Source organism: Artibeus jamaicensis, unplaced genomic scaffold (genome assembly GCF_021234435.1).
Source record: "Artibeus jamaicensis isolate MK-2021 breed Jamaican fruit bat unplaced genomic scaffold, CSHL_Jam_final contig_419, whole genome shotgun sequence".
NCBI lineage: Eukaryota > Metazoa > Chordata > Mammalia > Chiroptera > Phyllostomidae > Artibeus > Artibeus jamaicensis.
This window is the reverse complement of record NW_026521824.1, coordinates 3,465,947-3,486,896: the sequence shown is the minus strand read 5'-3', so window position 1 is coordinate 3,486,896 and position 20,950 is coordinate 3,465,947. Positions and strand designations below refer to the sequence as shown.

Here is a 20,950-nt window from a genome sequence, read left to right as displayed (position 1 = left end):
CCAAAAGCATACCAGGCACTGACATCTTGCAAAGACAGACTTTACAAACCTCTATCAGGAAATTCTACCTTCAAGGACAATTAATTGAATTAGTACTGAGAGATAATGCCAACTGAGAGCCAGTTAGTTTACCACAACTGCAGAGAGTTACTGGGACAACTTAAGGATGGGAAAACTATCCAAGAGCTCTGCCATATGGGCACCGTTCGCCTGACACACAGTGCCTTTAACAGACCAGTGTGGCCAGTAAGCTAGCCAGATGTCTCTTGAAGAATGGACTGTAGATTATGGAGAGCTAAATGAGGTACCACCCCCTGTTCATGTAGCTGTGCCTAATACTGCCACTATATTACATAATGTGGCTATGGTCCTAGAAACATGCTATGCTGGACCTGGCTGTTGAGTCCCAAAATCAATTTGTCTTTACCTGGGAGGGTCAACAATGGACTTTCCAAAATGCTTCCTCAAGGCTATCTACATAGCCCCACTGTATGCCATGGCATGGTGACCACAATTTGTCACTGTTTTCTTTCCCAACCCCAGTGAAATGGGCTCATTACATTGATGACATAAATGTTAATCTGTGAAGATTTGCCTCTGCTACAGAAAAGCCTGTGAACTTTACTGGATCAACTATAACAGATACGATGGGAGTAAATCCGCAAAAAGTTAAAGGTCCAGGCACAGCATGCTATAAAGCTCTTGGGAATTGTTCAGTCTGGTAAGATCCATGATTGTCCCTGAGGCCATCAGAGATACAACACAAGCCCACTCCATACCAAAAAACGTGAAAGAGATACAGGCTTTTGCAGAGATTCTGGGGTATTAGTGAACTCATATCCCATTTAGTGCAATGCCTCCACCCAGATTCCTACACTGAGCAAGGGGCATGACTACCTACAGCAGAGTACACTGTCAAATAGCTCTCTGTTTAGAGACACAACTATTAATTAGGCCTCTTTGGATATACAGACCCTTCGAATACCCCTGCTCCTATTCCCATGTTGGCTCCTGCAACCCATAAAATAGGAACAGGGGAAACCTCAGCTGAAGCCTGCTATACCAACTGCTCTAGTCAGGGTATCCACTTACTTGGACAGCAGTTGCCATCCAGCCATCCACTGATACTATCTGGATGGAAACAGGAATAAACCTCACTAGCCAGGTAACAGCTGCTTGGTTAGTAATCACACATGAACCCTGGCCACTAATCCTATACAATGACAGTTGGGCTGTTTTAAAAGGACTGAATCTGTCGCTCAAACAATGGAAAAAGGAGGGGTGGATGGTGAACAAACCTTTATGGGGTGAGAGATGTGGAAAGAGATTTGGGCTCGCCTACAAGAGCCTGAGGCAGATCTCACTGTCTTCCACGTCCCTGCCCATGGGGTATCCATACCCAGAGATAATCAGAAAGCCAATGCCTTGGCAAAAATATATGCTTTAGCCACTGACTGGTCAGTGGACATGGCAAACTGGGTACACTGGAAGAACAGGCACTGTAGTGCCTCAACAGGGTGGCACATATAGAAGGATGTAGGCTGCCTTTACAATCCAGTGATCTGGTTAATGCAGCTGTATCCTATCCTGTCTGCTCCAGTTATACCCTGAACAACCATTATGAGAATTTGGGGCTATCCACCAAAACCCCCAATGGGTAAGGGACTGGCAAACTGACTATATGGCCTCTCCCCTTGAGTGAAGGCTCCAAATATGCTCTGGTGTGTGTCCACACTGAATGTGGTTTAACTCAGGCTTCTCCATGTGAGCAAACTAATCAAGTGGCCACTGTAAAGGAACTAGAAAAGTTAAGTGTTATGTATGGGAACCCCCAATGAATAGAGAGTGATCAGGGGTCACATTTCAAAGGAGGTGATGTTCAGGAATGGGCACAAGAACACAATATTAAATGGAAAGTCCATTTCCCATAAAACCCAAAGGCAGCCAGCCAGGCAGGAAAGAGAGTGTTATTGAATAACAGATAAAGTTACTATAATTAAAAAACCTACTTTGGCTGGGTGGACAAAGATAAGCACCTCCTCCAGTATTAATACATTTAAATGACCAACTCATGGGACCTACTGCCCCATATACCAGATTAGGAACACAGACTAAGGCACCCAATTCAACAAAGATGTGTAAAAGAAAGGACACAATGATAGTCCAAGTACTTGCAATGGATCGAGCCATGATACTGGACATTGAGCCCTATCGTCCCTGAGAAGGTGACCATTTATTGAAACCTGCAGTGGGGCCACACCACTGAGGTGGAGAGGAACTCACACACCTCTGGTGGGATCCTGCTATTCCCACGCAATCAGGACCTGTGAAGACACACTATACATGGACAGAGATGTGCACCATCAAAACGGGAAAAACTAGGGGTCCTAGTCTGGCATACTCCCCCTCCTATTCACCTCTTTACACCAGACAGCACTATCCTCCCCTTGCCAGCATGCAGAGTTTACACAGGCTGGCCAGATTCCTGAGGAGGGGCTACATTAACATCTAAATATCAGGTGACAAGGGTAATGCTCATAGAAGACAACCTCCCAGTTCAAGTCCCTAGTGGATACTGGTCTTTCTGACTTTCTACTTCTGCTGCTCCTGTAGCATCCAGTTACAGGGGGCAGGCACCAGTTCCATCATCCAAACTGAATGCTGTGCTTTTAATACCACATCAGTCTGACAGTATCTCCTCTTCAGGACCCACATAAAAACAAGTGAATGCTTTAAATGACCTATGCCCCCAAGCCTAGGAGACATATTAACATACTGGTTTGGATCTTGGGTGGCATGGTGGAAAAAACTGTTACTAATACTTGGGAGTGTTTCTTTTAATCTGTCTTTTTTCTTGTATTGCCTATATTGTTGCTGTGGGCTACGTCTCCAATGCGTCCATCCAACTGGCAACCAAGCAAGTTATCTCTGTACTAAATGAAGCGCCACACTGACCACTTAAGGTACATGGTGGAAAAGGAGCGGGTGTCAGATTATAAGAGCCAACTATGACAAGTGGAGTATGGAGAAGATACTGTTCTAAGGCATGACCACTGTCTGACCTATGAGCTGGACCTGAAAGAGAGGGGAAAATTGCTTCTCTCAAACCTCCAATGGAAATTGTTTGTCATTGATGTTTGTTGTGATATAAACCAGTGCCTCTCCTTTGCCTCCTACTACATGGGTCCTGGAACAGGCTATTGTCCTGACCTGGTCAAGCATATGAAATAATTTCTGATAGCGCTCATTTATTACTAACCCCCCACTTTACTCTATGTAATTCTCTGGCACTTTCCGAGTGGTATAAGAATCCATTTCATCTTGCAGATGGCCAATGTATATTTTTTATGTGAAAAGTCTATTAATTACCAGACTGAAAAGGCCAGACTCTTTCTTCCATCTTTTCCTGCCCTCTGCTTTCAGAGGTAGATTTTCTGTCCCAGGAGCTTTCCCTGGGTGTGCATGCACTAATACCTTTGGGTAAGCAAATATGCCCTTTACCTAACCGCCCTGCCATATAAAGTGTGTTACTTCTATTGGCCTCGTTTTCATTATTAAAGGTCAACTTCCTAAACATCTATTGCTGCTAACCCAATAGAAACCATGGGGAGAGAAAAATGTTTTTTATGATTCTGAAGGATCACTCAAAGTGTCCTTATACTACCACCAAACTACAGTCTTCACAACTGCCTTTGCAAACCTACAAACAGGAAGTAGCAATTGTCCACACTTTCCAAAGAATGAAGGTAAATACACTTCAGAGTTGAGGAATGAATCCTCAATCTTATATATAAATTAAAATTGTTTTACTGTTGGGAAATTTTCATATGATTTGAAGTAAAGACCATACCTTCCCCTGGATTTGTCCATAAGATTTTCTGGAGAGACCCTTGAACCTGGTCTTTGATGGTGGACAGACTGAGACTGGGATTCTGGGCTGTAGTGATTTGATGTTTTAGTCCTCACAGGGGTAGACACCAAAGCAGATGGTGAATTTTGGAATGTTGAAGTGGGAGGCTGCTGGGAAGGCTGTGAGGAAACTTGATTCCTAGCAAAATCTTGTGTGATAATTTGCTGTGAATGAGAAAAGAATTAAACCCATTAAGTACTTGCGAAGAAAGTGTAGCCCCCCAAAACTAGACATCTTTACTGTGATTCTATGTGAAATGTGCCTTTGGCATGACAAAAAATTAATAAGAATAATGAAAAACTCACACAGATGTGATCAGCAAGTGTGATCAGTCGATGAGTCCTGGGCACTTGCCCCACCCCCTCAGCCTGTGAAGAAGGGGGCAGCTGCTGCTGTGGAGACGGTGACTCTTGCTGTGGTCGATAGTGATGCGATGGTCCTTCGTACTGTCTGGTGGCTTCAGCTAACAGAGGAAAGACAGATGTCTTACTCCAGAGATGCCCCACCTCTCACCCATTATCGAAGATTAAACACAGCTCAAAGGAACACATGAAAGGGATATAGCACATCTCTTTAAATAAAACTCTTATCTTAATTTTTAATAAAAATATTTATTTACAGAATAAAGAAACTAGAGGACTAATATAAAACAAAAGTTGAAATCATAAATGGGTAAAAGAAAACTAATAACTACTTTATCAGCAAATCAATAATAAGCAAGTGAATAATGAATAATAAGCAAATCAATAATCAAATAAGAGCTTGAAATATAACAGTTTTTCATTAATGCAGATTACTTTAAAATAGAACTAATAAAACAAGTTATTTCTTACCATGCTCTGGACAGATAATTAGAAGCAAATGATAAATGCAAATATCAAAACATGTAAACTGGTGGCTAAAAAAGACATACTTTCTGCTTGATTTGCCTTAACAACCTCTGGTTGATAGGGCTGTAGTTTCTCCTGAGGCGGCACAGGTGAACTGGCAGGGCTTATGACCTCAATAGCATCACTAGGTGTTTCATACCGGTGAGAAGATACTTTAAGAAAAGAGAAGAATCTTATTTTAAAACTAATCCTATGAAAAGCCTCAAAAGTCCAACTTCTTCAAACCTATTTGCATATTTTTATTTTTTATTCTCAGAAATGACCAATGGCACCTAGATTAATGATAAAAAATATTGAGCTCAATGAACCATAAATGCCTCCTTGGTATTTCTGATCTTGGTAGGATATAAAGTTTTCTGGAATTTTGGACTCTAGGACCTTTAGGTCTTATAAATAAAAAAGAGATTTGTGACAGTCTCCTGGGAGCAGGAAAAGAAAATCACTAGGAAATAAAAACTTATCAGAACAAATTTAGCAAATAAGAGGGTAGAACTCCACAGTTTATTTTCAATATGTAATTTCAATTCTGTGGGACAGTCAGCTCATAGAAAACCTTCATTACCATGATGATCTTAAAGCTTCAGATTAAGTAACACTATATAATTACTTTTCCAAACCACTATAGCATTATTAACAAAATTACTCCACACAATTTTTAGCACCATGTCACGTTGTGAAAGAGAACCAAAGTGATAGGGACCATGAGAAGGGAAGCCCCCAACAGAGAAGGGTCCCTCCCTGTGAGATGTGAGTCCCAAGGATATGGACGGTCTCTGCAGCAGGGGTCCAGGCAGCTTTTCAGAGCCCTGCCATGGACCCACAGCTGAGAATGGAGGAGAGGCAGATGCAGCTTCCTATTTAGGAATCTTCTGACATAATAGTGCTCTTTCCCTCTACATGCTGCACCAAGAAGCCTGAGAAAACTGTCAGAGGCCTAAAGGATATATGACCCTGGCTTGATCAGCAAGTGTGATCAGACAATGGATCCTGGACACAGGTACAGAAGATGGGAATGGACTCTCCTACCAGGCCACCACCTGTTCTGCCAGCACTCAGCTGCATAGCCCTTTCTTCCAACCCTTCACCAGGTCATGGAATGTTACAGTAACCTAATTTCTAGTATGCTCGAGAGAACAGAAACTTGATAATTGGAATGGGGAACTAAAATGAATCACTATGATCAAAGTAATTTATACTACTTTGCTACTTTTGTATCCACTGGTACATATCACTGTTTATGTACCCAACATGCTAAATCTGCTTACCAAGTTGGAAAGTCAATAGAAAGCCTGATGCTTACACTGCATTCATTGCTTTCAAAGGCTTAAGAGTAAGGTGAAGGCTCTGTGTTTCACTTTCAGAGGGAGGGAGGCTCTGAAGATAAAAACGGAAAACCACACTGAGTAACTGCAAATAGCTTATGGGCTTTATAAAAGTAATTTACCTAATGATTTAAAAAACAAACCCCAGGACTTCCGCCCAAGATGGAGGTGTAGGTGGAAACACTGTACCTCCTCGCACAACCAAATTTAAGGACAACAAAGATTTAGAAACAAAAACACAACCAGAACAGACAGAAAATTGAACTGTACCAAAGTCCAACAACAACAAACCATCTATCCAGATGGGTAAGAGGGGCAGAGTTGGTGGCCAGCAGAGAAGGGTCCCGGCAGGAAGAGGTGGTGGTAGCAGAACCGGGTGTGAGGAGGAATCTAGCAAAACCAGTGAGGCGCACAAGGCGGTTTGGCTGACTAAGGAAACACACATTCAGACAAACCGAGCAACCCAGGGCCCCGACAATGGGAAATAAAGCCTAAAAGCACTGAATTAAAAAACTTATGGGGGTTGAGATGACGGGAGAGACTCCCAGCCCCACAGGAGAGTTCCTTGGAGAGACCCATAGGGTCCCAAAACATACACAAACCCACCCACCTGGGAACCAGCACCAGAAGGACCCAATTTGCTTGTGGAAAGCAGCAGAGGAGACCGAAATCCTAGACAGCACAGAACAAATACCACTGCTCCCTCTCTGATCCGGCCCCCACAAGCAGTGTCAAAACTCAGAGGCATGAACACCTAAGGCTCCGCCTCGCATATGTAACAAGCACGACCTAACCAAAAATGACTCAATAGGAAGAACAAATCAAAGCCCCAGAGCCAATACTTTTACGCAATCAAGAGATAGCCAACCTATCAGATGCACAGTTCAAAACACTGACCTTCAGGATGTTCACAGAACTGGCTGATTTTAGTCACAAATTAGATGAAAAAATGAAGGCTATGCTAAGTCAAATGAAGAAAAATGCCCAGGGAACCAATAGTGATAGAAAGGAAACTGGGACTCAAATCAATGGAGTGGACCAGAAGGAAGAAAAAAACAACCAAACAGAAAAAAAGGAAGAAACAAGAATTCAAAAAAAAAAAATGAGGAGAGGTTTAGGAACCTCCAGGACATCTTTAAACATTCCAACATCCAAATCATAGGGGTACCAGAAGGGGAAGAGGAACAGCCACGAGTGGAAAACTTATTTGAACAAATAATTAAGGAGAACTACCCCAATCTGGCAAAGGAAATAGACTTCCAGGAAATACAGGAAGCTGACAGTCACAAAGAAGGTGGACCCAATGAGGAACACATTAAGGCACATCATCATTGCATTAGCCAAGATGAAAATGAAGGAGAGAATCCTAGAAAAGCAGCAAGAGATAAGGGGACAGTCACCTACAAAGGAGTTCTCATTAGACTGTCAGCTGATTTCTCGAAAGAGACCTTACATGCAAGAAGGGGCTGGAAAGAAGTATCCAAGTCATAAAATCCAAAGACCTACATCCAAGATTGCTCTATCCAGCAAAGCTTTCTTTTAGAATGGAAGGACAGATAAAATGCTTCTCAGATAAGATCAAGTTCAAGGAGTTCATCATCACCAAGCCCTTATTATATGAAATGTTAAAGGGACTTATCTAAGAAAAGGAAGATCAAAAAACATGTACAGTGAATGGACAGCAAACTCACAGTTATTAACCACACCGAAAACAAAAGCAAACTAAGCGGACTCCTAAAACAGGAGCGGAGCCACAGAAATGGAGAACATATGGAAGGTTAGCAACAGGGGAGTGGGAGGAGGAGAGTGGGGGAGAAGGTACAGAGGATAAGTAGTATAGACGGTGGGGAGAAAATAGGGGGAGGACAAGAGTGGTGTGGGAAATGTAAAAGCTAAAGAACTTATGACACATGGACATGAACTAAAGGGGGGAATGTGGGGGAGGGGTATGCAGGGTGGAGGGGAATGAAGTGGGTAAATGGGTCAATTATAATGGCATAATCAATAAAATGTATTTTTAAAATATTTTGAAAACCCCAAAATAAAAACACCACACTCAGAAACATGAACTCTCAAAACAGAAGCCAGACCTTTTATCCTCGGACCTTCTGAAAGTCAAGCTCCTGGAGCAAGGTTCGGTTTGTGACGCAAACTGAAAAGCAGCATCACCCACTGTCTATTGCACTCAATAAGCCACAGGCAGAGGTGTTACCGTGTGTGCTGGTGACTCCTGTCCAAAGGGCCTATTCACATGACCACAGGTCTCCCTTGGCTAGCAATTTCTGCATATCTACTATCTGTTCTGCAGACTGTCATAATCCTGGGCTAAAAGGAAGTCTTTTGTCTACACAACTACCAAGCTGCCCCAACCTCTCCAAAAACCTGAGGAATGAGGGTGATATTTACCCAAATTACAATTAGGTATGAAGGGGAAAAAAAATTGCACATTGCATGCTGGTGGACCAGAAATAATTTTTTTCCATTATCTCCAACTCTACTCAATTTCATTAATAGAAACAACAGAGAGATGGCTATACATGGTTGAATTATTTCACATTTTACAGATGCTTGTATGAATACCTGCTTGTTCTTTCAGAAATTCTATAGAGAATTTAGGCAATACATAAAAATTACTTGAAATAACTTTTCTAGCATTTTACTGTAGATTTATGAATTCTTACAGATCTAATTACCAATAATAAGGTGGTCTCCCTTTTAAAAACTTTGTAACTCACACAAAAGATATGGAGCTTTGGGGTATCAGCTTAAATACGGAACCAACTATATCCCAGAAAACACTGCTTGAAATTAGGCCTCAGTAACACAGAGCTTTAATGAGACATCTATCACATTTCAGATGCCTGAGAACAGTAATAATCTCTGCACTCATCTAACCACTTTCCAACTTTAACTCTAATAAAGAGTGTAATTTTCTCATGAAAAATAACTTGAAAAGTATATGTAAGAAATGCTGATATTTAAATAATCATAAAAATTGCAGAAGAGACATTATTGCACTAACCCAAAACCCTTTCTTTACATTTACTATCAAGATTAGAATTTTCTTTATACCATATTGATCTGCTTTGCCTAAAGAATATAGTCATTCTTTACTCAGATATCACATTGCGAAACTCAGATTGAGATACATACAGCTACTAGAAGAGTCTGAACTTTGAGAGCCACGTTCCCTTGCATCCTTGTCCGAGGCAATTTGCCGGGTGATGATCACGTCTATGAAGTTAGCTGCAGTAATGGTAGTCTTCCCTCGGGTTCTTAGCTCTTCCTCATATCTGGATTTTGGAGGAGGCCCTTTATCTTTCCCAGCCTCAGAATAAACTACTGAAGAATGAGGCTGGGGCTTGCCACTTGGAAAGGCTGAAGAAGTGTACAGACACTGAACAGATCTCTTCTCCACCTCCAGGGTTTTCTGCTCTAGCTGCTGTTGTTCACTAACTGCTGCTGACCTGCTTCTCAAATTTTCTTCTAACCTGGCAGCTTCATGCTTACTCTCTTTTGTTTTGGAAACATCCATCTGGGGGGCAGAAGCTGCAGCATCCACGAGAGCAGCCAGGGCATCTGCAGCAGTGTTGTAACGGGAGGCTGGCAGGCCTTGGCTTATTGAAGGACCCCCAGCAGGAAGTGGCCTGTAAACAAAACCAAACCACAACTGTAAAGGAAGACTCTGTCTTGGGGGGTGTGGTGGGGAGATAAAAGGACAAACTGCAACAACAACAAAAAAATGTTTAGTGGGTAGTAAATCATTACTAAGATTACTGCAATCACAAACTAAAAAGTGTGTATGCAAGAAACTGGTTTTTTTTGTTGTTGTTTCTGTCAAAATGTATACAACTGACTTACATGATTCGTAGCTGAGCACTAGGATCCAAAGGGGTAATGACACTGGTTCCATTGGGTCCCTGGAAGACGCTGGGTCTCTGCTGCAGCATGGTCTCCTGAGCTCTGACAGAAGGGGACGGGGAGCGAACGTATCCATGACTGCCAGGCCGGCCAGGCTGTTCTGAGCCTGCAGGGGGCAAGAAAACAAAGCAAGACAAAACAAAACAAAAAACCGCAGGTAATAAGGAAGAAGCTAGACACAGCATTGTTTAGGGGCTGTTAAATGAGATAAGGAAATTGATACCCTACTTTCTGGCCTTTCTACAAATATGTTCTATAAAAATTTCTTAATAAAAATATAAGAAAACTACACTAGTAACTTGAAACAAAAACACAAGCTATTATTTACTGTCATTGTCATTTGTGACAAGTTTCTATCTTGATTCCAGAGAGGGGAAAAAAATAACACCAATAATGAAGTTCTAATACAAATCAGATGAGTTCATTTTTCAGATTTTCCCTCAAACTCTGGTGTGTTTATCATTTCCAAAATCAAATTTGGTACAACTTTCTAAGTATTATAACAAAAATAATATACTACTGCTACCCCAGGTTTTGAGGCTGTTTCTCCTACCCACAGTTCTTCCTGCTCACTCAGTTCCTGCTCTTCACAAGTCACTGTTTCTCTACGCAGGCTCTTTTGACGTGAAATCACTTACACTGTCCTTCCCAAAAGTGCAGCTCCACTAACTACACTTCTTCAATATTTGAGACATTTTTGTTCACTTAACTTTAGCTTTCCCATAATAAAGCTACAACTTGGACCTGGTCAAAAGTACTTCACTGAGAAGATCTAAAATTTCTTCTCTAATCTCCTTCTTGCCTCCTCTTGTTCTATGCCCTCACTCTGACTTTCTAACTTGTTCTTTACCCTCATAATAGCTAGCAGTTTTAGTATACACCCATATTCTCATAGCGGGTAGCACCTATGGGCCTTTTCAGCAATTTTATTCCATCTGACCACACATCAGCTTAGGTCATTTTTTCTATATGGTATATTCCTAGAAGAGGAATTGCTATTTAAATTTTTGTATCTCTGAAAAGGCTACCCTCACTTACACTGCTACTGACAATGTCTGAGAGTCAGTATTTCTTCAGACATGCCAACACCAAGTATTTATCAACCTTCTACATGTGATGAAGAAAAATGGCATTTTATTGGATTAAATCTGCATGTTATTCATCAGTATTTTAAAATATCATAAAGATTTTTAAAATATAGTTCCTACTAATGTTATGTATCATTTGTACATGGCTTTCTATAATTAAATCAACTTCCATGTTTTTATACAATCAACATATAATCAGTATTAGAGAGCTATCTACAATTCATTAAACATTTCCTAGTGTCAGACACTCACTGATTTTTTTATTATATGTACATCTAAATTTGGGCTTTGCAGCCATTGAATTGTTTAAGATAAATCCTCCGAAATAATAGTACCAGGTCAATATGATAGCTAGCTTTCAATCTCCTTTTCTATAGTGCCATTGCTTTGATTTCAAAAGTTTTGTCTCCTATGACCTTATAAATATGACAACCTCCTTGCACTGAGACCTTTGGTTCTGCACCTACCTCTCTAACCACCACTCTAGCTCCTTTAGCCTTGACCTGTAACATCCTTCCCAGTAACATCTAAGGGCTGACCTATTCCTCTCCACGTTGTGCTTGCCGTGGAAATCTCAGTCAAGTCATTTTTAACTCTTGCAGATGACTCCTTACTAAGTCACAATCTCCAAGTTCTGTCTTTCTTCCTAAGTACCAGATCTATATATCTAACAATATGAATAGAATGAGTGATTTGATGTCACTGAGGGAAAGAAGTATACCATGCATAAAACAAATACTCCAAAGACAGATTGAGTACATCCAAAATAAAAAACCTCTGCCTTTGCCCTGTCTGGTCTGTCTTATGTGCAAACAATCTTGTTTCTCACCTCCTCCTCACTTCCCATTATTTAGTTAAGTCCTTTTGATTCACCTTAATCATCTACTTCCTGGCAGTTCCTTTCTAGCCACTGCCAGTGTCAATGTCATGGTCTTACTGCCCTCCTGGACCAGTCCATGTCCACCTTCAGGGTTCTAGCCCATCTGATGCCACTCTTGTTTAACTCTGATCATGTCACCTACCTACTGCACCAAATGGCAGCAATACTTCACTTATAATTCAAACTGTCACAAAACTTTCTAACCATATCTCCCATTCTTTAAATTATAGCTCAATAACACACACGTTTTCGTATCTATAAGCTTTTTGCTTGGGCTACTTTCAGCTCCAATGAGATCCACAACCATTATTATCTTGAGGCCCAAATGTAGCCAACTACAGGGGCCAAATAAAAATGATACCTTCTCATCATGAAAATCATTTTCCTGTTGAAAATTCATCTCTGTTCCATTTCAACTTCTACAGCACTGTGAACCTGTACATGTCCCTTAAGGCATTTAATTACTTTCTCTTTTAAAATTCTTATTTGTCAGATCACCTTGGCATCCCCCACAACATTCAACCCAACATTCTAGATTACCAAGAAATGTCCACAGTGTGAACAAAAGCCATCTCACTTACCTGGCCGAAGGTAGAGGTCTGAGGAAGCTGCAGCAATCCGCTCCCGCTCCTTCTCCCGCTCTCTCTCCCGCTCCCGTTCTCTCTCGGCACTCGCAGCTGCTGCGAGGTGTGATGAGTGTCCTGTAAAACACAGAAATCAGACACTTAAAGACAAAAATATTAACACATCAGGTATAGAAACATCAAACTGTTTAAAAATTCTGAAGTGACTGAAAATTTTTCAAAAAGTTTCATATTTGAGACATAGGAAATTCATTTTATTAAGAGTCTTAGATGACAAATGGAGAATAACACAAATTTTTAGGATATTTCTAGAGTATCTAGTGACAGATGGCATATAGGAACTATTTACTAAATATTAAATGAAAAACCACAGACCAAATGGAAAAAAGTGCCCAAAATACCTTTAAAGACTATGCTGTACACACTTGAGCACGCTGGTCATATCAGAGAGGGATGTGACTGTAGGGATTCTTACCTGGAGACATGGAAGCAGAGTTGTATGGCCTGGGAGGGAAAGTAATCTGTGTGCCAGGGATGTAAGTGATTCTGTCCATGGGAGGAGTACTTGTTCCCCCTGGATGAGGCACTAAAATTGCTGGAGGCATATTGGTCAGATCAATGATTCCTGCTCAAAAGACAAATATAATAAAATTATGTTAACTTTAAGTGTTACTCTAAAGATTTAAAACTTTTCTGAGGCGGGTGAAGAGTTATCTCTATGACCCAATGATACTTTGTATACAGTACAAATAAAAATGTTTAAGACCATCATCACTTCGTAAGACTTTTAAATCTAGAGAAGGATATGAAATACTGTGCCCCATACCAGTAACCTAAGAGCATGGTTAACTTAAGAGAGACAGAAAACTGGTAAAACAATGATTTCAAATACTTAGCACACTGACTTGGTTTAGTTATTTCAGTGTTCACCAAAATACTCTGTTTCAATACATTACTCTGTTTGCTCTCAAGGGGTAAAGGCTATAGAAATAAGTATGGGCCTTCTTTTCTTTCTTTGCATCACTCATTCACCAAATATTTACTGAATCTATAAAACCCTGGGTAAGCATAGTAAGTTCTATGAAATCTGCACTGCAAAGACACAGACCCCTTGTTGCTGGGTATGGGAGACCCAGCTGCTGCTCTCGTGGGGAGAGTCCTCTGGCCACATCTGGGCGCAAGTTCACTTGCATCTGCTGTGAGGTAATGTAATCATTTAGGATTGTCTGTCTGGTGTTCTCCATTGCATAAAGTTGATATTGACTTGGGTAACCTGGTGTTGGTGAAAGCTGCCTCTGAAACAGGTACGCAGCAGCTGCTGATTGAGAGAACGAGAGAAAGGCATTTCATTTATAGTCTAGTTAAATTCACTTGCTAAATATCACCCACAAAATGAGAAAGGAAAAAATCTGTTGAGCTAATGTGCACATTCATCTTTTATCTAGTATGGGGGCGGCACTTTAGAGATAAAGGTGGATTCTTTAGACCTTGATATATCATCAATATTAATATATACATTCTAATGTCAGATGTAATTGAGAAGGGGAGGGAGAAACTAGCCAAAATACAAGTTTTAACCTTTATACCAGTAGAAAAGAAGCTAAAAAAATTCTCAAGTAGTTTCACTTTTGATCTTTGCCATGTAATTTTATTATATTTTCACCTCAAGTCTTTAAGAGCTGTTTAAAAATAATAAAATTATTTTTAAAGTACTGATTATCCAATACAACCAAATAAAAATATATGTAAAAACACTTTGTGACAAATAGTAACTTTACTTCCCTGGGGATGAAAATGATTATAAGCATTTAATTAGTCCCTGTGTTTAGAGGAGAGACTGGCGAACTTTTTGTATAAAGGGCCAAACGACAAAAAGTTTATTTAGGCTTAGTGGACCACATGGTCTTGGTCATTGGAGCCACAACATAAACAAACGCACACTGAGGTGTTCTAATGGAACTACTTGGGCAAACAGGCAGTAGCAGAGCTTTGCCCCCAGGCCACAGTTTGACCACCCCAGGTTAGAGCACAACACTAGATATCAGGAAGGGGTAGGCATGGTAAAAAGAAAAAGATAATCTTTACAGTCTCTATCTATAGATAAAGAAAAAGATAATCTCTATCCTCAAAATATTTGTAAACCAGCAAAAGCGCAAAAATCACAGGCAAATGGAACTGCTATAAAATAAAGGACTATGATAAATACTAAACGAAAGTCTAAATATTCAATTTGGTCTGACAACTTGACTAAACTATCATATGAGTGTAAGTGTGTCTGTGTTCGTGCACGTTCTACATAGAACAATGTATCACAAGTGTTCGGGAATGTTTGTTTCCCATTCATCTAGAACTCAAGCCAGGTAAGTCTGTCAACTGACTCTCTGGAAATTTCTGCCTCAATTCTGGACAGTCCCAAATGGACTAGGCATGTACTCATCTGAAACTTACTGTTGTCAAATAACAAACAATTCAGATAAACTATTTTTTAAACACACCATTAGAAATCTTGGCATACAGGTAATGAAAATCATGTCCCTAAAGACCAAGGTGAAATATAAGTGTTCTTTGTCCCAATTTCAACTTGAATGATGTAACAAACAAGCAGAAGAGGCACGAACAGAAAAAAAACACTTGAGGGCACCGGAGCAGGGCTGCGACCGGGAGGACAGGGTGGACCCACACAGCAGGCAGGTCATGACAGACAGGCCAGTGGAGACACTCTGTCAGCCGGCTGCCTGTGCTGCCTGGACTCCTCCGCAGTCCTATAGCACACCGCCCTGCCCCTGGGAAGCAGCACCGTGTCCAGTGCAGACTCCTCTCTAGAAAACCTACACCCTTCTGCACCTACCAGAATTATATTTACCTACAGTCAGTGGAGTGGTGTCTGTTCAAAAGTTCCTTCTAGCTATACTTGCTACTGTAATTATGTAACTTAATGAAATAATCTGTAAATCAATGAGAGAAAAATGAAAAGAGTGGTTTCTCTGGAAATTAAGTTGACTGCTTTGGAAAGACTCAATACAGAAGTTGAATCAAGTGTGATCTAGGCCATTTTAAAAGATGAAAAAACAATCTAGGATTCTGTATTTAGATTAATTTGAAGTGTCTATATTCTACTTTCACTCAAAAAAAACAAATCTGGAAATGTAAATATTGTTTATGTAAGACAGATATAGTGAGGTTTAATCAGTGGACCTTTACCTTAGGTCAGAACACTGGTAAATAAATTCCTAAGTTATAAATTAAAATGTTTAAGTTATGCCTGTGCCAATTAAAATAATTCTTCATATACATTAAGCAACTCTTTCAATTACCTTAAACAAATGCCATCAGATAAGAGGGCTTTTGATATACCCATTACTTGCAGTTCTCTTAAGGGGTACTGGTAATATTTTGTTTCCTGAGTTAGATCCTCGTACCATGGGGTAGTACAGTGTATGACAATGGACCTAACTGCACACTAATAATATGTGCAATTGTCTGCATACTGTACTTTAATAAAAATAAAGTTTAAAATGTCATATAGGTATATTATTTCTTTGCTATAAGTTAGCACTACAAGCTGCTTACCAGGATCCAGAGCCCTGTGAAATGGCATGGCCGGGTCCAGGTGCGTGGGAAGGTGGCTCCGGTAAACCTCTCCTGGGGTACTGCCCCGGTGATGGGGGTCAAAAGGGCTATGGCTCACTACAGGGTCTACCCCAGGGACCGGGGACTTGGCTGGTATGCTTTCCCTCTGGGTAGGAGTCAATGTTGATTTTCTTTCATGATTGATAGATTTGCTAGAAGATATTGTAACTGGAAAAAAGAGCCAAAACCACAAATTCTTAAGAAAACTTGCTATTATATTTAACTATTTCTCAACCAAACACAGACCTATAGTCATATAATATTTTGATCTTCCCTGTCTACTAAACATTTAACATTCATTCTTGCAAAATATGCAAATATGAAGAACCAGTAAAAGATTTTGAGGCTTGCAGAAGATTACCACCTTTTAGAGCCTAGCACCAGCATATTAACAACCTAATGTTGATTAAAATGAAGTTCAATACTCTTCTTTACATCCCATTATACATGATTTTGTTTTCTGTGTGACCTGAACATAATCAATTCTTTTGATCTCATATGTATCAAATCTCAATTCCCTCTGTGTTATACCCAGCCTCCTTGCTGCCTATCAGCAGTTCCTACTCCCCTTTTTTCCTCTTTTGTATCCTGAGATTTCATTTGTCTGTCCATCAGTCACTTAGTAGCTCTCTTGGTCATCTGTCCAACTACTGTAGTGCTTGTGTATTCAAGTAAGCCTTATTTTAATTGATAATGTCCCCAGAGCACAAGAGTAGTGATGCTGGCAATTCGGATATGCCTGACCTCCAGGGAGGCTGAAGGTTGAATTCAATTATCAATAGCCACTGATTTAGTCAATCATGCCTACATAACAAAACCTTCATAAGAAACCAGATGGATTGCCTTCAGAAAGCTTCCGTGTTGGTGGGCAATGGAGGTGCAGGGAAAGGGGGATGGAAGCTCCGCATTCCTTTCCCCATGCCTTGCCCTATGCATCTCTTTCATCTAGCTGCTTCTGTATTATATCCTTTTAAAATAAACTGGTGATCTAGTCACTAAAATGTTTCTGACTTCTGTGCATCATTCTAGAAAGTAACTGAACCCAAGAAGGGGTCATGGGAACCTCTGATTTATTGGCAGTGGATCAAAAGCACAGGTAGCACTCTGGACTTTCGACTGGCACCCTGCATTGGAGGTGTCCTTGGGACCCCCAACCTGCAGCCAGTTGGTCAGAAACAGAAGTAAGAGCCTGACTGGCATCTGATGTTGTCAGGAGGGTGCAAAGTTTTATAGGATGGACATGTAACCTGTGAAATCTGATGCCATCTCTGGGTAGGTAGTGTTGGAAATAAGCTGAATTCTGGGACACACTGATGAAGTTTGAGAACTGTTTGTTTGTGTGGGGAATCTTCCCCGCCCCCACTCCCGCCGCACCATATTGGAAACTGGCTCTCAGAACACCCAAAATAAACACACAAAAAATAAAATTTACTATTTTAGCCATTTTAAAGTGTACAATTCAGTGGCAAAATATACTCACAATGTTATACAACCGTCACCGCCATCTAATTATTACCATTTTGATACTATTAACTTTACCATGATCAATCAAATCTGCCTGTCACAAGCCAGAAACATATTCTGGTTTATTACATCCCCTTCCCAGACTCACCCTGCTCACAGAGTGCATTTTCCTTATGCAGGGTAGTTCTTCTTCAAAACTAAAGCCAAAAGGTTTTGGATTCACTAGACTACCAATAGGCAGGCACTTCCCTTATCTCCTCCTCCATGCTACACCTCTCCCTACGCCTAAGACACTTTTCACCTTTACACTCTCATAGTGTCTTGCCAAGAGCCTTCCATATGAGCTTTCAATAGGTACTTCAATAAAATTTAAAATGATAAGTGGTTACATTATTAAGGGTCTCATGGTTTCAGGAACCACCTGACAAAAATCTATGTCCCTTACCTTACTCAGGTACCCACCAGCGAAACAATAATAGTGAATATTTACTGAGTCCTTTAAACATACCTAGCGCTATTCTTTGAAAGTTCCTTAAACATACTACCTCATTTTATTTTCTCATATACAGACACACACACACTATGACTATACTTATTCTAGAGCCTTTATGGACTCTATCCTACTCTGCATTTGATTAAAACATTGTGTATTTTACCTACAATTATGTCTATTTTTAATTTGGCACAATCTGTGACAATGCAAAGCTGACAATTTTACATTTACTACTTGCCAGACATGAAAAAGTACAATAAACATGATCAGATGAGGGTACAAGAGTAACATACCATCGGAAGTCCTATTCATCATGGGTGAGCCTCTGGACATGGTGTTCTGATAACTCACAGGTGTCCGCCGTGCACTGGTGTCATCATAAATCCCAGGGCTTAGCTGTGCTTTGGGAGCTTCATGAAGAGCTGACCTAAGAACTGAGGGACCAGAGCTTACCACCGATGTATGGCGGGAACGCACTGGCTCGCCTGCTTTCACATCCTCATATTTTCCCCTTTCTATCACTTTTATGTTCTCCGGTACAGTTTCCAGTGGAGGCATTCCACGGGCTAGTTTGCTAGGTCCTGTGATTAAGGATTTGACATTGTGTTTGATGGCGGATTGACCTGAGCTGCTGTCAAACTTTATTGGCGTACCCTAAAAAGAAAGAAACAAATATTACAGGTAGCCCAAAGCACCTAAATATTTTTCTATCTAATGTCTATGTTTGGCTCATGGAAATTATAGTGTGTTGTAGTAATCATTTTTTTCGATTACTATTTACATTCAATATTATTTTGTATTACTTTCATGTGTATAGCATAGTGGATAGACAATCATATACTTTACAAAGTGTTCCCCTAATATTTCAAGTACTCATCTGGTACCGTACATAATTATTAAAATATTAACTATATTCCATATGCTGTGATTTGTATCCCTGTGACTGTTTTCTGACTACCAACTTGTACTTCCTAATCCCTTTACTTTTTTCACCCAGCCCCTCTTCCCCCTTCCCACCTGGTAACCCTCAGTTTGTTCTCTGTATCTATATTTGTTTCTGTTCTATTTGTTCATTTATTTTATTTTCTAGATTCCGCATATAAGTGAAATAATATGGTGTTTGTTTATTTCACTTAGCATAATACTTTCTAGGTCCATCTATGCTATTGCAAATGATAAACATTTTTAATGATCAAGTAATATTCAATTGTATATATGAGCCATACTTCTTTAAATTTAATGTTTTTCCTTAGGACAGAAAGAGAAAGTAACATCAATTTGTTGTTCCACTTATTATGCATTGATTGGTTTGCTTCTTTTTTTAAAATATATTTTATTGATTATGCATTATAGTTGTTCCATTTTCCCCCCTTCATTCCCCTCCACTCCCCTTTAGTTCATATCCATGTGTCATAAGCTCTTTAGCTTCTACATTTCCCACACATTCTTGCCCTCCCCCTGTCCATTTTCTCCCTACCATCTATGCTACTTATTTGCTGAACCTTCTCCCCCACTCTCCTCCTCCCACTCCCCTGTTGCTAACCCTCCATGTGATCTCAATTTTTGTAGTTCCATTCCTGTTTTAGGTGTCCACTTAAGTGTCCACTTTTGTTTTAGGTGTGGTTGTAATAACTGTGAATTTGCTGTCCTTTCACTGTTCATATTTTTAACTCCTTTCTCTTAGATAAGTCTCTTTAACATTTCATATAATAAGGGCTTGATGATGATGAACTCCTTGAACTTGACCTTATCTGAGAAGCACTTTCTCTGTCCTTCCATTCTAAATGAAAGCCTTGCTGGATAGAGCAATCATGGATGTAGGTCCTTGCCTCTCATGACTTGGAATACTTCTTTCCAGCCCCTTCTTGCCTGCAAGGTCTCTTTTGAGAAATCAGCTGACAGTCTGATGGGAACTCCTTTGTAGGTGACTGTCCCCTTATCTCTTGCTGCTTCTAAGATTCTCTCCTTCATCTTAATCTTGGCTAATGCAATGATGATGTGCCTTGGTGTGTTCCTTCTTGATTCCAACTTCTTTGGGACTGTCTGAGCTTCTTGGACTTCCTGGAAGTCTATTTCTTTGGCCAGATTGGGGAAGTTCTCCTTAATTATTTGTTCAAATAAGTTTTCCACTTGTTGTTCTTCTTCTTCCCCTTCTGGCACCCCTATAATTTGGATATTGGAATGTTTAAAGATGCCCTGGAGGTTCCTAAGCCTCTCCTCATCTTTTTGAATTCTTGTTTCTTCATTCTTTTGTTTCGTCTTTTCTTTCTTCCTTCTGGTCCACTCCATTGATCTGAGTCCCAGTTTTCTTTCTATCACTATTGGTTCCCTGTGCATTTTCCTTCATCTCACTTAGTATAGCCTTCATTTTTTTTTTTATCTCATTTGCAACCAAAATCAACTACTTCTGTGAGCATCCTGATCATCAGTTTTTTGAACTGGGCATCTGATAGGCTGGCTATCTCTTGGTCATTTGAAAGTATTGGATCTGGGGCTTTGATTTGTTCTTCTGATTGAGCCATAATTTTTTGGTCTGTTTGCACCTGTTATGTATAAGTGGCAGAGCCTTAGGCATTACCAGGGCAGGGCAACCCAGTTGGTGGGTTGTGACACTGTATGTGGGGGCGGGGTCAGAGAGGGAGTAGTGGCACTTGTTCCGCTCTCTCGGATTTCAGTCCCCTCTGCCACTTCCCACAAGCAAATTGGGCCCTTCTGATGCTAGTTTCTGGTTGGGTGGGCTTGTGCACATTCTAGGACCCTATGGGTCT

The 20,950-nt window shown here is 40.4% G+C and overlaps 2 protein-coding genes across 12 annotated transcripts in view; one reads left to right on the top strand and one right to left on the bottom strand.

Annotated features, from left to right (window-relative positions):
- The window catches only part of TTC19 (tetratricopeptide repeat domain 19), a 43,310-nt gene extending 39,801 nt beyond the window's left edge, over positions 1-3,509 (top strand). Inside the window, exon 11 of one of the 2 annotated variants that reach the window (XM_037166110.2) lies at positions 2,919-3,509. In XM_037166110.2, the coding sequence (XP_037022005.2) occupies positions 2,919-2,954 (36 nt within the window). In that variant the 3' untranslated portion in view covers positions 2,955-3,509. Of the gene's footprint in view, positions 1-543; positions 568-2,918 lie in introns of those variants that run through there. The other variant, XM_037166119.2, reaches the window with a different exon arrangement.
- NCOR1 (nuclear receptor corepressor 1) overlaps positions 1-20,950 on the bottom strand; it is a 209,264-nt gene that overhangs the window by 18,261 nt on the left and 170,053 nt on the right. For 6 of the 10 annotated variants that reach the window (XM_053665687.1, XM_053665683.1, XM_053665682.1 and 3 more), the window contains 10 exons: positions 18,476-18,836; positions 16,166-16,393; positions 13,704-13,913; positions 13,071-13,220; positions 12,593-12,712; positions 9,984-10,149; positions 9,276-9,769; positions 4,824-4,952; positions 4,216-4,373; positions 3,851-4,074 (listed from right to left, as the gene is read on the bottom strand). In XM_053665687.1, the coding sequence (XP_053521662.1) occupies positions 3,851-4,074; positions 4,216-4,373; positions 4,824-4,952; positions 9,276-9,769; positions 9,984-10,149; positions 12,593-12,712; positions 13,071-13,220; positions 13,704-13,913; positions 16,166-16,393; positions 18,476-18,836 (2,240 nt within the window). The remainder of the gene's footprint in view (positions 1-3,850; positions 4,075-4,215; positions 4,374-4,823; positions 4,953-9,275; positions 9,770-9,983; positions 10,150-12,592; positions 12,713-13,070; positions 13,221-13,703; positions 13,914-16,165; positions 16,394-18,475; positions 18,837-20,950) is intronic. The other 4 variants (XM_053665685.1, XM_037166078.2, XM_053665688.1 and 1 more) reach the window with 2 other exon arrangements.